The sequence below is a fragment of the Bison bison genome, unplaced genomic scaffold, assembly GCF_000754665.1.
Source record: "Bison bison bison isolate TAMUID 2011002044 unplaced genomic scaffold, Bison_UMD1.0 scf7180017864495, whole genome shotgun sequence".
Lineage (NCBI taxonomy): Eukaryota > Metazoa > Chordata > Mammalia > Artiodactyla > Bovidae > Bison > Bison bison.
The window spans coordinates 13,498,612-13,514,745 of NW_011495054.1; the positions used below are offsets into that span (position 1 = coordinate 13,498,612).

General features: G+C 41.6%; 1 protein-coding gene and 1 pseudogene across 1 annotated transcript in view; one reads left to right on the forward strand and one right to left on the reverse strand.

The window, feature by feature from the left end:
- The window catches only part of SFI1 (Sfi1 homolog, spindle assembly associated (yeast)), an 89,657-nt gene that overhangs the window by 28,084 nt on the left and 45,439 nt on the right, over positions 1-16,134 (forward strand). The window contains 4 exon segments of the mRNA XM_010828876.1: positions 3,872-3,982; positions 9,950-10,044; positions 12,607-12,724; positions 14,583-14,685. Of these exon segments, the coding sequence (XP_010827178.1) occupies positions 3,872-3,982; positions 9,950-10,044; positions 12,607-12,724; positions 14,583-14,685 (427 nt within the window).
- LOC104980167 lies at positions 6,655-7,129 on the reverse strand (annotated as a pseudogene).

Here is a 16,134-nt window from a genome sequence, read left to right on the forward strand (position 1 = left end):
TTCAATAACCTCAGATATGCAGATGACACCACCTTTATGGCAGAAAGTGAAGAGGAACTCAAAAGCCTCTTGATGAAAGTGAGAGTGGAGAGTGAAAAAGTTGGCTTAAAGCTGAACATTCAGAAAACGAAGATCATGGCATCTGGTCCCATCACTTCATGGGAAATAGATGGGGAAACAGTGTCAGACTATTTTTCTGGGCTCCAAAATCACTACAGATGGTGACTGCAGCCATGAAATTAAAAGACGCTTACTCCTTGGAAGGCAAGTTATGACCAACCTAGATAGCATATTCAAAAGCAGAGACATTATTTTGCCAACAAAGGTCCGTCTAGTCAAGGCTATGGTTTTTCCTGTGGTCATGTATGGATGTGAGAGTTGGACTGTGAAGAAGGCTGAGCGCCAAAGAATTGATGCTTTTGAACTGTGGTGTTGGAGAAGACTCTTGAGAGTCCCTTGGACTGCAAGGAGATCCAACCAGTCCATTGTGGAGATCAGCCCTGGGATTTCTTTGGAGGCAATGATGCTGAAGCTGAAACTCCAGTACTTTGGCCACCCCATGCGAAGAGTTGACTCATTGGAAAAGACTCTGCTGCTGGGAGGGATTGGGGGCAGGAGGAGAAGGGGATGACAGACGATGAGATGGCTGGATGGCATCATTGACTCTACGGACGTGAGTCTGAGTGAACTCCGGGAGTTGGTGATGGACAGGGAGGCCTGGCGTGCTGCGATTCATGGGGTCGAAAAGAGTCCGACACAACTGAGCAACTGAACTGATGTTTGTTCCTTTGAAAAGAAAAGGACTTCCTTGGTGGTCCACTGGTTAAGACTTCACCCTCCAGCGTAGGAAATGTGGGTTTGATACCTGGTCGGAGAGCTAAGATTCCACATGCCTTGCAGCCAAAAACTCAAAACATGAAATAGAAGCAATATGGTAACACATTCAAAAAATTCAAAAAATAATAATAATGACATCCTCGAGGCTTGTAACTTTTTGAGGTTAATATAGTGATTCGTTTTTAAGATTTCTGCCCTCTCTTCTAAGCTGCTTTTTTGTGTGTGCCTTTGTTCACTGTCGCATGTGAGAGCCTTTCCTCAGTCCTCGAGAGATCCTTCTATTGTCAGCCCACGTTTAAGAGTTAGGCGCTAAAACTCAAATTTAGAAGATAGATACGTCCATTATATTTGTATGCATAGGGACTTGTAAATTGAGGGTTTCCCTTTAGGCTTTTGACAGTTTCACTGGGAGACCTCCATCTTTCAGTATCGGAAGGCTTTTTCCCTTAGGCTGATCAGCTTTCCCCAGAGGAGAGAATCCTCCAGACTCCTTCTGGGTTGAGGTGGAGTGGAGTGAAGGCGGCGGTTACAGACTTGGCGGCAGGCGGAGGAGGGGAATGTGGGTCTCATTGTTGGGTATGTAGACTCTTGGTTTAGGACCATCTCTTGAGCTCTGCCTGGTTTTGGAGAGTCCAGTGCCACTCAGGTTCATTCTCTCCAGAGATAAGCCTGAGTCTCTGCCTGTGTGAATAATGGGGTCCAGGGGGATCCAGCCTCTTCTTACAGGCTTGCAAAACAATCCTGTGTTTTCATCCCAACCCAGGACTCCGCACTTCCTGATGCCGCTCATTCCCACCCCTTTCTTGGGTCTGTGCCACCATGCACTTGCCTCTTGCCCCCCAGAAACTGAGTTCTCTCTCTCTCACCTGTTGATTCAGTTGCCACCCTCCTGCCTGCTTTCTGTCCTCTAAGATTTGTTGGCGTCTCTTGTTTAACATCGTTGTCTCTTGTCTCTTTCTTTGTGGGCTTACACCTTTTTAAAGTATTTGCTGTTATTTTAGTGAGGTTTTTGGAAAGAAAGGAAATAGATGGAGAGTCGATGGTAGAAGGAAGTACTTGTGCAGAGGGGTGTGATTCTTTTCCATTAAAAGTTATGGACAAAGCTGTTCAAAATTTTTTCAAACAAAAGAAATCTGTAATACAGGAAACACCAATCTCTTGTAATGCCTCCCTGAGAGAGAACCGCTACTAACAGTTTGGTATTCTGGAGGTCTTTTCAGGATTTTAATATATATAATACAATAATTTATGTACACATATATGCATGCATATGGACATGTTTTTATGTATACATACATTTTGTACCTATTTATTTGGTATGTATTATATTAATTCTAACATGGGGACTGGAAATACAAAAATTACTAGTAACTTTTTTTTTTTAAGTTACACATATCATATTTTACCTACCATGAGGTGGTGGTGGTGGTGGTGGTTCAGTCGCTCAGTCGTGTCCACCTCTTTGAGACCCCGTGGGCTGCAGCACGCCAGGCCAGGCTTCCCCGTCCTTCAGCATCTCCCAGGTTTGCTCAAACTCTTGTCCGTTGAGTTGATGATGCCATCCAACCATCTCATTCTTTGTTGCCCCCTTCTCTTCCTAGCCTCAAGCTTTATTTTTTCATCCAGCAGGTTTTCTGGAGTACCTTCCATTTCAGTATCTTTAGTTCTATTTATAAAAAAATGACTATGCATCGTTGATTGAATTTGACATTGATTAGAATTTAAGATGTTCTCTTTTGATAGGTATTTGTGGTGATTTTCTCTTATTTATTATTATGAAAATAGGTGAATTTCTTTATTTTCTCTTTTTTCCATTCTTTTTCAAATTCTTTTTCCATTTATGCTATTGCAGAATATTGAGCAGAGTTCCCTGTGCTGTACAATAGGTCATTGCTGATTATCTGTTTTAAATATAGCAGTGTGTACATGTCCACCCCAAACTCCCAGTCTATCCCTCCACCCTCTCCCTCCCTCCCTCCTGGTGACCTAAAGTTCATTCTCTTAAGTTTGTGAGATATTTCCATTTTGTAGATAAATTCATTTGTATTTCTGTTTTGTAGATAAATTCATTTGTATCATTTTTCAAAAGACTTTACCTATAAGTGATACCATAGGACATTTGTCTCTCTCTGTCTCCTCACTTAGTATGATGATCTCCAGGTTCATCCATGTCGCTGCAAATGGCATTATATCATTTTTTTTTTACGGGCAAATAGTATTCCTTTGTATGTGTGTACCATATCTTCTTTATCAGTTTATCTGTTGATGGACATTTAGGTTGCTTCCATGTTCTGGCTATCGTTAATAGTGCTGCAGCGAACATTGGGAGTTTAATTTCTCTATGTATATTTTTGCCAGCCAGTTTTTTAAAACCTATGATTGAGTGAGGTAACCTGCAGAAGCAGGGAAAGATTTGGAGTGACTGACAGGTCAGAGTTCCTGAGTAACCGGTCTTCTTGACCACGCTGTTAACATCAGTACACTGTCACTGCCCCGCTGTTTTCTTAGTAGGTTTTCCCTTCTTATTTTATCTTGCTTCTGTTTTACTCTTGTTATAAATCCCCTGGCCAGATTTCAGTTAAACTAATGCACTCTGTTCTGTTAAGTCCTAGAACTGCCATTAGGCATTTGCTTATTTTACAACTTTTAATCTCCTGGGTATGTAAATGAGAAGTAGAGCTGCTATCTTTTACTAATCAAATATTTTTCAGTCCTGTGAACGAAAAAAAATTGAGAATGTTAATTCTCAACTCATTGTATTTGAAAAGTCAGAGTTTTTTACTTTCACCTCTTGAATTGATAATAACTAGAGTATAAAATTTTTTAGCTTTATTTCTAGTGTAAGTAGAGCTAAGATTTTGACCTGAAAAAGTTAAATATGTGTATTTTTAATCTATATTTTGGTGTTATCGAATAATAAGCCACAGTTTTCTGTGAGAAAGCAATGACCATAGGAAACAGTAATTTGGGAATAGGTATCAGCTCCAACATCATCAGGTGTGTCTCTCTGATTTTTTATTTTTCACTGCCGTAGGCTTTACTATGAACAAAAAATTCTGCGAAAGGTCTTTGAAGAGTGGAAAGAAGAGTGGTGGGTTTCCCATCGAGAGTGGAAACTCCGTGTTCGAGCTGACTGTCACTACAGGTCAGATTTCATGTTATATTACTTTAATTTTACTGGTGAAGTGAAGTGAAAGTTCCTCAGTCGTATCCAGCTCTTTGTGACCCCATAGACTATACAGTCCATGGAATTCTCCAGGCCAGAATACTGGAGTGGGTAGCCTTTCCCTTCTCCAGGGGATCTTCCCAACCCAGGGATCGAACCCAGGTCTCCCGCATTGCAGGTGGATTCTTTATCAGCTGATCCACCTGGGAATTTTACTGGTACACATTATCAAATAATTACTTGTTGGCATGATCCTAGATCAAAGGAAGATAAGTCTTTTTTTTTCTAGTTTTGTTGAAATATAATTGACATATATGAATTACTGTATGACTTTTAGGTGTACAGAATAGACATTTGACTTACATATTGTAAAATGATTGCCACAATAAATTTAGTTAACATTCATCATCTCATATAACCGCAATAAAAAACAATGAGGAAAAAATTTTCTCCTTGTGATGAGAACTTCCAGGATTTATTTTCTTAACAATTATCATGTATTCTCTTAACAACTGTCATATATATCATACCGCAGTGGTAAGTGTAGTCATCATATTGTACCTTGTATCCCCAGAACTTATTAGTGTTATACCCGGAAGTTTGTACCTTTTGACCACTCCCCTAACCCCATGCCTCTGGTAAACCACAAATCTGATCTTTTTCTCAGGTTTTTTTTTTTTTTTAAAGAGTGCACATGTGAGATCAATGTTTGTCTTTCTGTGACATACTTCTCTTAGCTTAATGCCTTCACATTCCATCCATGTTGTCAAAAATGACAGGATTTCTTCTTTTATATATGTATGTGTGTGTGTGTGTGTATATATGTATATATATAGTTTTTGTGGAATTTCCTCATTTTTAAATGGCTGAATAGATTCCACTTTATGTATTTGGGTTGGCCAAAAAGCTCGTTCTGTTTTTTCTGTAATGAGCTTTTTGACCAACCTAATGGATACAACTTCACCCATTCATCCATCTGTGGACTCTTAGTTTGTTGCCCTGTCTTGGCTTTTGTAAATAGTGCTGCTATGAACATGGTCTTGCAGATATATTTTCAAGTTAGTGTTTTTGTTTCCTTTGGATATATTCCCAAAAGTGGGATTTCTGGATTGTCTGGTAGTTCTATTTTTAATTTTTTGAAGAGCCTGCATACTGTTTTCCTTAGTGGCTATTACCAATTTACAAATCGTACCAGCAGACCGCAAGGTTCCCTTTTCTCTATATCTTCATAATAATTTATCTTTCTTTTTTAATCTCTTATTTTAGGGAGACCTAATTTCCTACTTTTTTTAAATTAAAGTAAAATTGGTTTATAGCATTATATAAATTTCAGATGCACAGCATTATTATTCTATCTTGTCCTTTTGGTAATGGCCTAGAGGTGTGAGGTGATATCTCATTGTGATTTTGATTTGTATTTTCCTGATGACTAGTTATCTTTAAGTATCTTTTCATGTACCTGTTGGCTGTTTGTGTATCTACTTTGAGAAAATGTCTGAGTCATTTGCCCATTTTTATTTATTTTTGTTGAGAATTAGTATGTTAAATGGAGAAGGCAATGGCACCCCACTCCAGTACTCTTGTCTGAAAAATCCCATGGATGGAGGAGCCTGGTAGGCTGCAGTCCATGGGGTTGCTAGGAGTTGGACACTACTGAGCGACTTCCCTTTCTCTTTTCACTTTCACGCATTGGAGAAGGAAATGGCAACCCACTCCAGTGTTCTTGCCTGGAGAATCCCAGGGATGGGGGAGCCTGGTGGGCTTCCGTGTATGGGGTCGCACAGAGTCCGACACGACTGACTCGACTTAGCAGCAGCAGTATATTAAACACATGCGTTGCATTAATGCTCATTTAGAAAAAGAATGGTTAAAGGAAGTTGTATAATTTTTAGATTGGATAAAGATGAAAACATTGGGGATTCTGGAACAGTATTTACTTTCATTTAATACATATTCTTATTTTTCCTACCATAGGACTTTTGAGCGCCCCAAGAGCTTAATTGTTGTTATCTATTTAAAAAAGTAACCTCACTTTTCAGTGTTTTATCTTTTACCTTTGACCACTTTTAAATTGGATTATTTGATTTTTTGCTATTGAGTTTATATATTTGGATATATATATTTATATCCAAATTATATATTTGGATATATATATATCTTTATATAGTTGGATATTAATCCCTTATCAGATATATGGGTTGCAAATATTTTTTCCCATTTTGTAGGTTGTCTTTTTCACTTTATTGACTGTATTTGCTGTGCATAAGCCTTTTGGTTTACTGTAGTCCTACTTGTTTATTTTTTATGTTGTTGCTTGTGCTTTAGGTATCATATCCAAAGAATCATTGCTAAGACCTATGTGGAGGAGCTTTTTTCTTGTGTTATGTTTTCTCCTGGGAATTCCATGGTCTTGCATTTAAGTCTTTAATCCATTTCCATTTAATTTTTGTGAGTGGTGTTAGGTAGGGGTCTAGTTTCATTCTTTTACATGTGACTATCCAATTTTCTCAGCACCCTTTATTGAAGAGACTGTGTTTCCCCCCATTGATTCTTGGCTCTGTTGTCAACTATTAGTTGACTGTATATATTTGGGTTGATCTGGGGGCCCTGGATTCTGTTCCATTGGTCTCTGTGTTTTTTTTTTTTTTTTCTTACATGTTTTCTTATTTTATTAAATCTTACTAGTATTCCTTAAGGAATAAACACACAGGTGAGTAGGCTACAGTGAAGAAATCTTTTTATAAGAAAGTTAAGACATTAAAAGATATTTCCAGGTATTATCTTCAGTGATGTTTCTTATCTTTTTTCTGGGACTCCAGGTAATATTCAGCCCCTACAGCTATCACAAATGCAGCAAATCCCCACTTGAATCCTTTTAATAATGCTCCAACAAAGGAAACATTATTTGCAAAGCCACCCATGTATCTCCAAGCTTCATTGCGGCCCCATGGATCCCTTAGTCCTCGTGCGGCCAGTTTCTCTTGGACAGTTTCTAATGGTGTCCCTTCTATCTTCCATTGTTTATAATCTGGAAGTTCCATTTTACTAGGACCATGTTTATGTCCATGTCCGTGGGCCATGTCTGACAGCAATCTGACCTCTCAGGACACTCAAGATTCTGGTCTCTGTGTTTTTTATGCCATAACACTGTATGTGCTGTGCTTAGTTGCTCAGTCGTGTCTGACTCTTTGCAACCTCATGGGCTGTAGCCTGCCAGGATCCTCTGTCCAGGGGGATTCTCCAGGCAAGAATTCTAGGGTGGATTGCCATGCCCTCCTCCAGGGGATCTTCCCAACCCAGGGATCGAACCCGAATCTCCTGCTTTGCAGGTGGATTGTTTACTGTCTGAGCCACCAGGGAAGCCTATGACGTTGTATACTACCGCGTTATAGTATAGCTCGAAAACAGGAAGTGTGATGTCTCCTGCTTTGTTCTTCCTGAGGATAGCTTTGACTATTTGAGGTCTTTCGTAGTTCCACATAACTTTTGGGATTTTTTTTTCTACTTCTGTAAAGATGAGATTGGAATCTTGGTTGGGGTTGCATTGAATCTATAGATGACTTTTGGTAGTATTGACATTTTAACAATATTTTCCCAGTTCATGAACATGGACGACCTTTCTGTTTATCTGTATCTTCTTTGATTTCTTTCATTAGTGTCTTGTAGCTTTCAGAGTAGAGACCTTTCACTTCCTTGGTTAAATTTATTCTTAAATATTTTGTGTTTTTTTTTTGATGCGATTGTAAATGGGATTGATTTAGTTCTTTCTTTTTCAGATAATTTGTTGTTACTGTAGAGAAATGCTACTTATATTTTACATTAATTTTATATCCTATGGCTTTGCTGAGTTCATTGATTAGATCTAAAAGTTTTTTGGTTGAGTCTTCAGGAGTTTCTATATATAAAATCATGGCATCTTCAAATTGAGACAGTTTTACTTCTTCCTTTCCAATTCTGATGCCTTTTATTTCTTTTTCTTGCCCACTTGCTCTGGCTGGGACTTCCAGTACTATGTTGAGTAGGAGTGGTGAGAGTAGGCACCCTTGTCTTGTTCCTGAACTCAGAGGAAAAGCTTTCAGCCTTTCTCCATTGAGTATGTGATAGATGTGGGCTCATGATATGTGGCATTTATTATATTGAGACACTGATGATCTTTTGGTTTTCTTTTTTCATTCTATTAACGTGGTGTGTCATATCGATTGAGTTTGTGGTGGTTGGACCATCCTTGTAAGGAGAAGAGTTTTGTATTATTTTCTGTTTTTCTTCAGATTCTTTTTAGAGTAAGCAAGATCAGAGTCCTAAATTAAACCCAAGGCACAGTACTGTATGCATGTGAACTTATACACACAGAGGTAACCCTCTAATTCAGGTAAACCATTATGTACTGATCATGTTAATGATTAGAATAGATTTTTCCTCACCAGCTCCCACTGCTATATAATTTCTAATTCTGTTTTCTAAACCAGTAGAGTTACTTTAGTTTATATTGCTTGGGAAGAAGTATATGCCCAATATAGAACTTTAAGAAAACAGAAAAGAGGGACTCCCTGACAGTCCAGTGGTTAAGACTCCATATTCTCAATTGCAAGGGTCATGGGTTTGGTCCCTGGTCAGGGAACTAAGATCCTCCATGCTGCACAACACAGCCAAATAAAATAAAGTTTAAATTAAAAAAGAAAATAGAAAAGAAAGAGAAAAAACTTTAAAAAATTATTTATTTTTTAGTGATAGAAGAAACTCTTAATCCGTGACATTTGTATTCCCAGGGATGTGAAAAAAGTAAAAATTGGGAATTCTATCACATACATATTTTCTATACCTTTTTTAAAAGTAAAAACTTAATATATCTCACATATTGTATCTTTTCCAAATGGTATTCACTCGTAATCACGTCTTTAGGCTCTCTGGGGTAGGGTTTCTGATTTATGGATATTTCAGATAAAGTATAGACAATGTTTTTATTAGGGGTTTCCCTGGTGGTTCAGTTGGTGAAGAATCTGCCTGCATTGTAGGAGACCCCAGTTCGATTCCTAGATTGGGAGGATCCGCTGGAGAAGGGATAGGCTACCCACTCCAGTATTCTTGGGCTTCCCTTGTGGCTCAGCTGCTAAAGAATCTGCCTGCAATGCGAGAGAGCTGGGTTCCCCTGGAGAAGGGAAAGGCTACCCACTCCAGTATTCTGGCCTGGAGAATTCCATGGACTATATATATAGTCCATGGGGTCGCAAAGAGTCAGGCACGACCTGAGCGATTTTCACTTTCACTTTCACATAGACAATGTTGAATCGTTCTAGTAAGCTGGCAGAGTGTGAAATCAGGTCTTAGGAAATGGGATAGTGAAGAGATGGAGGGACTGACAGTCCTGTGGATAATGTATGTATTGAGGAGGAAAAGACAAAGGAGGACGCTGACCATGTTTTAAGTGCAAAGGAGAACTGGTGTTTTCCATGGCGTGGGTGAGTAAGAAATGACTGTCTTTCCAAATGCTGCAGCTCTGTGGATGCTGAAGATGAAGTCACGCTCAGGTAATTCATGCCTTTTTCCCCTTAGTGATAACATAAGGTGCGGAGAACAACTCTCTGTCAAGGAGGACACATTTCACTGTGATTGTAGGAAATTAAGCTTTTAGTCATTCTTTATGACCCCATGGACTGTAGCCCTCCAGGCTCCTGTGTCCAAGGCATTTTCCAGGCAAGGATGCTGGAGTGGGTTGACATTTCCTTCTCTAGGGGGTCATCCCAATCCAGGGATTGAACCCACGTCTCCTGCTTGGCAGGTGGGTTCTTTACCTCTGAGCCACCAGGGAAGCCCAGCTTAGGATATGGATTGGTTTTTCTGTGTCAGAAGTGTTCTGTTAATTTTTCCTGTGTTCAGAACGGACTGGGTATGTCAGATTAAGAGTTGTTTTGTTTTAAAGAAACACTGCTTGCTTTTGTGGCTCCTCAGATATTACTTGTACAGCCTGATGTTCCAGACCTGGAAGACCTACGTGTATCAGCAACGGGAGATGAGGAGCAAGTATCTGAGAGCCGAGAATCATGGTGAGAAGAGGAAGTACATGCTAAGGAAAATGCCTCCATTTACTTGTTTTTGCTTTTTTCCCCCTCTTTATTAAGACTTTATTGGGAGTCCCCTGGTGGTCTCATGGTTAGGATTTGACATTTTGTCTGCTGTGGTCTGGGTTCAGTCCCTTGGTTGGGAAACTTGGGATGTTGAGCAGAGGTGGTGAGGAGTCATCCTTGCTGTATACTTGGTTAGTGGAAAAGCTTTTGAGTTCCTCACCATTAAGTATGGTATAGGCTTCTTGTAGATATTCGTTATCAAGTGGAGTAAAACCCCTCCCTTTTCCTAGTTTACTGAGAGCCCAGATTTACTTTCATAGAAGCTTCTGTGAAGGACAAGTACATTGTCTTTGAGAGAGAATAACTCTGAGTCAAAGGGAAGAGTTGATTGACTCCCCTTCCTGTTTTCCCGGATGTGTGATTTCTCAGCAGGAGCTCCTGTGATCGTATCCCCGTGGTTTATCTCCATGCGGCATGGTTTGGGCACCTACAACTCACGTCAGCGTGGTTTGTGTGAACAAATCACCAGGTTCCCACCCTGCTGGTGCAGCGTGCTGGCCGTGTTTCTCCCACAGCACATGGGGCTGCTGTCTGTCTTGCCACTGTGTGTCAGATCACACTGCTGGCTTCTGATCTTCTTGGTCCAGGTTGACCCTTAGTGATCTTGTGACAGTTCAGCTCTGGTTGGTATCTGGTTCCTCTGTGAGTTGAACTCAGAAACCCGTTTGGGTAAATCTAAGGAAAAAACGCATACTGAATGATAATGTCACCTCCTGCTATTTCTCATAACCACGAACGCCCTGTAGGCCCCTCAGACTCAGCAGGTCCCTCGGACGCCTTGTCCACTGCACCCTGTGTAGACCTGCTCTTCCTGTAGCTAAGAGGAACCTCACTTAGGAATGGCTTCCCCATGCCCACAGCATTCAGCTGTCTTCTCTTAGGGCACGGCTCCCTGAGCTGTCACTTGCATTCTTCTTTGTCACTGCCTGGTAGTAAACGTTATAAGGCCCTCTTCTTTCATCTTTTTTCATTTGTTTTCTCCTTTTTATAGATAATCTCATTTCAGTTCAGTTCAGTCGCTCAGTCGTGTCCGACTCTTTGCGACCCCATGAACCGCAGCACACCAGGCCTCCCTGTTTGCAAATATACCTCTAAAGGAGGCACCATTTTGCAGGTGAGGAACTTGTGTGGGGTTACTTAGCTAAGTGACAAGGACAGTACTCAGGCCCAGCTTGTCTTACTCAGCAGCCTGTGCTCTAAACCCGCAGTGCCCTGCTCGTCCTTCTTGCCTGAGATGTGCTGACTCCGGAGCTGGGGTGGGCCCACGGAAAACTGTGAAGTGAAAGTCGCTCAGTTGTGTCTGCCTCTTTGCAACACCATGGACCTGTTGCCCACCAGGTTCACCTAGTCCGTGGAATTCTCCAGGCAAGAATACTAGAGTGGTTTGCCATTCCCATCTCCAGGGGATCTTCCCAACCCAGGGATCGAACCTGGGTCTTCTGCTTTGCAGGCAGATTCTTTATCTTCTGAGCCACCAGGGAAGCCCAAGGAAGCTACATATTAAATTATTTTTCATCTTTTGATGTGATTTGTCAACAACTATGAAATACAAAGTAAAGCTATAGTCCTCCTGTCCACATTTTAGAGAATGTGCTGAAAATGTTTTACATATTTTTATTTTCTCCTTTATGTTCTTTAAAAAAAAAACAAAACACCACCAGCAGTGACTCTCACAGTGAAAAGGGATTTACTATACAGGGAGGCCCGTGGACCTTTGCCCTTCCTGTATGTAGTAAATTCTCTTTGCTCTGGGATCATTACTGGCCCTTTTTATTTTGTCTCACAAATAAATACAGATAGTATCCTTTCCTTTTTATCTTGCCTATTCTACTTTACAAATATTGTTTCAAACAGCAAATTTTATAATATGACTTCTTTTTTAACCTTATATTGCTAAGTAGCTTCAGTTGTGTCTGACTCTTTGCGACCGCATGGACTGTAGCCCACCAGGCTCCTCTATCCGTGGGGATACTCTAGGCAAGAATACTGGAGTGGGGTGCCATTTCCTACTCCATTAACCTTATATTAATGGAAATTTAAAAAATCCACAAAATGGAAAGATAGAATAATGAACTTCTGTGTACCCATCACCCAGCTTCCAGTTGTTATCAACTCACTAGTCTTGTTACATCTGTATCCCTATTCACTTCCCTGCTTCCTTTGTTATTTCATGTGTAGATGTTGAAGAGTATATAACTCTATAAAAAATAAGGACTTTTAGAGATATCTGAACAGTGCAGTGCATTGGTTTTCCTTTAAATGTTTTGTAAATGTCATCACTTACGTAACTGTTCTTTGCATCTTGCATCTTTATTAAGTTTGTAGAGCTTCACAACTTTTCCAGCAGAGGGCACTGGAAGACCGGAGGAATTTAGATACTCAGCGGAGGGACCCGTCTGAGGGCCTCTGAGCTTTTTTGTCTTAAGCCAGAGTAATCCACCTTTCCTAACCCCTTCTTGGAAATCTTTTTGGTGCATCTAGATGCAAAGCGAAATATGCAACGGGCCTGGAAGTCCTGGTTGGTCTACGTGGTTTTCCGTAGGACCAAACTTGAGATGCAGACCACTGCCCTGGAGTTCAGGCAGCGGAGTATTCTGTGGTGAGTGTGCTGCACGGCCCTACAGATCAGCAACATTCGTTTTTACCTCATCATTGCTTTATGCTGCTGGAAAGCCAGCATAAAACCCACCTTAAAACAACATTTTGAATATAATTGATACGTAGTAAATATTTATTGGTACCTTGTTCAGCATTAAGATCAGGTTTTCACAAAATCATAAGTAACACTAATTGAGTATTTACTGTTAAGCCTTGTGTTAAGTTTCTGAGTATGTTGATTTTTTAATGTAAAGTGTCCCATTTACTCCTTACCATAAACTGTAAGATAAATACTGTTATTGCACAGATTAAGATACATGAGCTCAGGCAAATTACTCAACGTTTCTACTGTGCATGAGTCGTAATTAGCGAAACTAAGGCTCACCCTCCCATCTTTCTGATGCCACAGCTCACACTTTTACCTGCTGCCCTGCACTTCATCTCAGCAGCACCGTCCTCCATTGGAGAGACCACCTGAGTCAGTTCACTTTGAAAGCCAAAAGTGTGTAGCAGTGAGCTGCTTTATAGTGGTACTGATGCCTCTGTGCACTGTTCCCAGCGGTTCTCTGTCCCGAACGGCAGCGCACTGAAAGCTCAGTTCTGGCCAAGAGAGCGGGGCCCTGTGTGTAGCGTGGGTAAGAGCAGAAGCCTTGCAGCTACACTGACTTGGGTTCAAACCCCTCTTCTCACAAGTACTGGGTCATTTCACTTCTCCAGGCCTCACTTTCCTCACACCGTGAGGTGTCTTTTTCAGGTTGTCATGGGAAATACATAAGGTAGTATTTGTGAAGTATTAGCCTAGTGTCCAGACCATCACTGGACATAAAGAAGTAATTTAAAATGTTTCTTATTTAAACTTTATTCAGCAGATATTTGTAAATGCTTAGTAAGTACATAGTTTCTCTAGAGTCTATGGAAGATATTTCTACATAATTTTATTTATTCAGTATCTGTTACAGGCTTAAAATGTTTCTGATTGAGTCCAGAGGTTACATTCAGGGAATTTATAATTTCTCTAAGTGCTTAAAAAGATAAGTAGTAATGCCTGATAGGTTGAGATTTTGAAGAGATACAGCTAAGCATGGCTTAAGTTAGGAGGAAGAAGATATTGGTGAGTTAGAGTGACCAGGGTAAAAACAGAAGTTGCAAATGCTCTTTTCCACATTACTGCTTTTCTGCAACAAATCAGAGAATAAGTAGGAAGGAACCCAAGGCTAGAATGAAACCTGGCAAGGACAGGAGGAAGGGAAGGGATCCATCAAGACTGGAAATCTAAAAGCCATTATTGGGTGACTTCCCTGGGGGTCCAGTGGTTAAAACTCTGCTCTTCCACTGCTTAGGGGTATGGGTTCAATCCCTGGTCAGGGAACCAAGATCACACATGCTGCGTGGAGTGGCTATAAATAAATACTAGTAGTTTAGCAGTTTATCCTGTGGGATCTCCTGAAGTAGATGGCAGTGATTTTTTTTAAACCCACATTGGCCAAACAGAGTGTGTCTAAATTGTCTAAGGCTGGTCTGACCTTGTGTGCTATGTCACCCTGGTTGTGTCTGACTCTGTGTGACTCCACGAACTGTAGCCCGCCAGGCTCCTCTGTCCATGGGATTCTCCAGGCAAGAATACTGGAGTGGGTTGCCGTGCCCTCCCCCAGGGGGTCTGACCTTAGGGACCATCAGTTTCCAACCCTTAGCTGGCAGCTCTAGAACTGTTCCTTGATTGCTTTTTCTGGCAGCAGATCTAATGGTGTTGGTCTTAGGGAGAGGGACCTGAGCCGGGGGTCTGAGGCCCAGCCCTCACTTCCCTGCTCTTTTGCTGACCGTGCTCTGACTGGTCCCGTCTTTGATTTGCTCTCCGGCAGGGTGTGGTGGAGTGCGTGGAGATGGCGACTGGGCCAGGTCCGCCTAGGCCGAGCCCTCCAGGCCACAGCCGTGAAGCGCTGGGCCCAGAGCCTCCAGCTACAGGTGAGTGTGCAGACTCGGGCTTTGGGGTCTTCTGTGCATGTCGTCAGGCCCCCACCCACAGAGCACGCGCCGGACTTCTGGCGTCGTGCTGCTGCCTGTGCTGGGCCCTCCATGTGGCTCCAGGGGCGGGAGGCACAAGCAGCGTGGAAGGCTGGACTCTTCAACAGAGAGGCTGCTGGAAGGATACAGTAGATGTGATTTTTTGTTGTTAATTTGTTTTTGGCTGCTCTGGGTCTTTGTTGCTCTCTGCGGGCTTTCTCTAGTTGTGGTGAGCGAAGGCTACTCTCTAGTTTCGCTGTGGTGGCTTCTATTGTTGCAGAGCACAGCTCTAGAGTGTGGGGGCTTCAGTATTTGTGGTGCATAAGTTTAGTCTCCCTGTGGCATGTGGAATCTTCCCAGACCACAGGTCAAACCTGTGTGCCCGGCATTGGCAGGATTTTCTACCATTGAACCACCAGGGAAGCCTGCCCCGCCCCAGTAGCTTTTTATTAGACAACATTTTGCATCATCTCTGCAAGTATATGCAATACATGGAGATCGTGTGCAAACAGCATAGGTCAGGGGTCAGCACACTCGGCCACAGATCAGGTTTGGCCAGCTGCCTGTTATAAAATTTTACTGGGATGCAGTTACACCTGTCCATTCATGTCTAGGCTGCTGTCAGGCTACAACGGCAGAATTGAGTAGTTGCAACAGAGACCACATGGTCTGCAAAGCCTAAAATAGTTACTATCTCACCCTTTAAGAGAAAAATTTGTTGACCTCTGAATTCACAAGGTCTTCTGAAGCAATAGGAAGGAAGTAGACTTAGTTGTTACCAGTGATAATGTGGTAACAAGAACAGTAGGAGCAGTAATGGTGTTTTTGTGGTCTTACTGTCCTAAATGCTGGACTAAGGCCCTTACATGTGTTACCAGAATTTTCAAAATTATTTTTAAAAGCCCATATTATTACTTTGCCAACAAAGGTCCATCTACTCAAAGCTATGGTTTTTCCAGTAGTCATGTATGCATGTGAGAGTTGAACTATAAAGAAAGCTGTACGCTGAAGAATTGATGCTTTTGAACTGTGGTGTTGGTGAAGACTCTTGAGAGTCCCTTGGACTGCAAGGAGATCAAGCCAGTCCTAAAGGAAATCAGTCCTGAATAATCATTGGAAGAACTGATGCCAAACCTCCAATAGTTTGCCACCTAATGTGAAGAACTGACTCCTTGGTAAAGACCTTGTTGCTGGGAAAGATTGAGGGCAGGAGGAGAAGGGGACGACAGAGGATGGGATGGTGGGATGGCATCACCAACTCGATGGACATGAGTTTGAGCAAACTCCAGGAGTTGGTGATGGACAGGGAAGCCTGGCGTGCTGCAGCCCATGGGGTCGCAAAGAGTCGGACACGACTGAGCGACTGAACTGAACTGATAATTACAGGTTAAATAACTCCGATACCTGGGC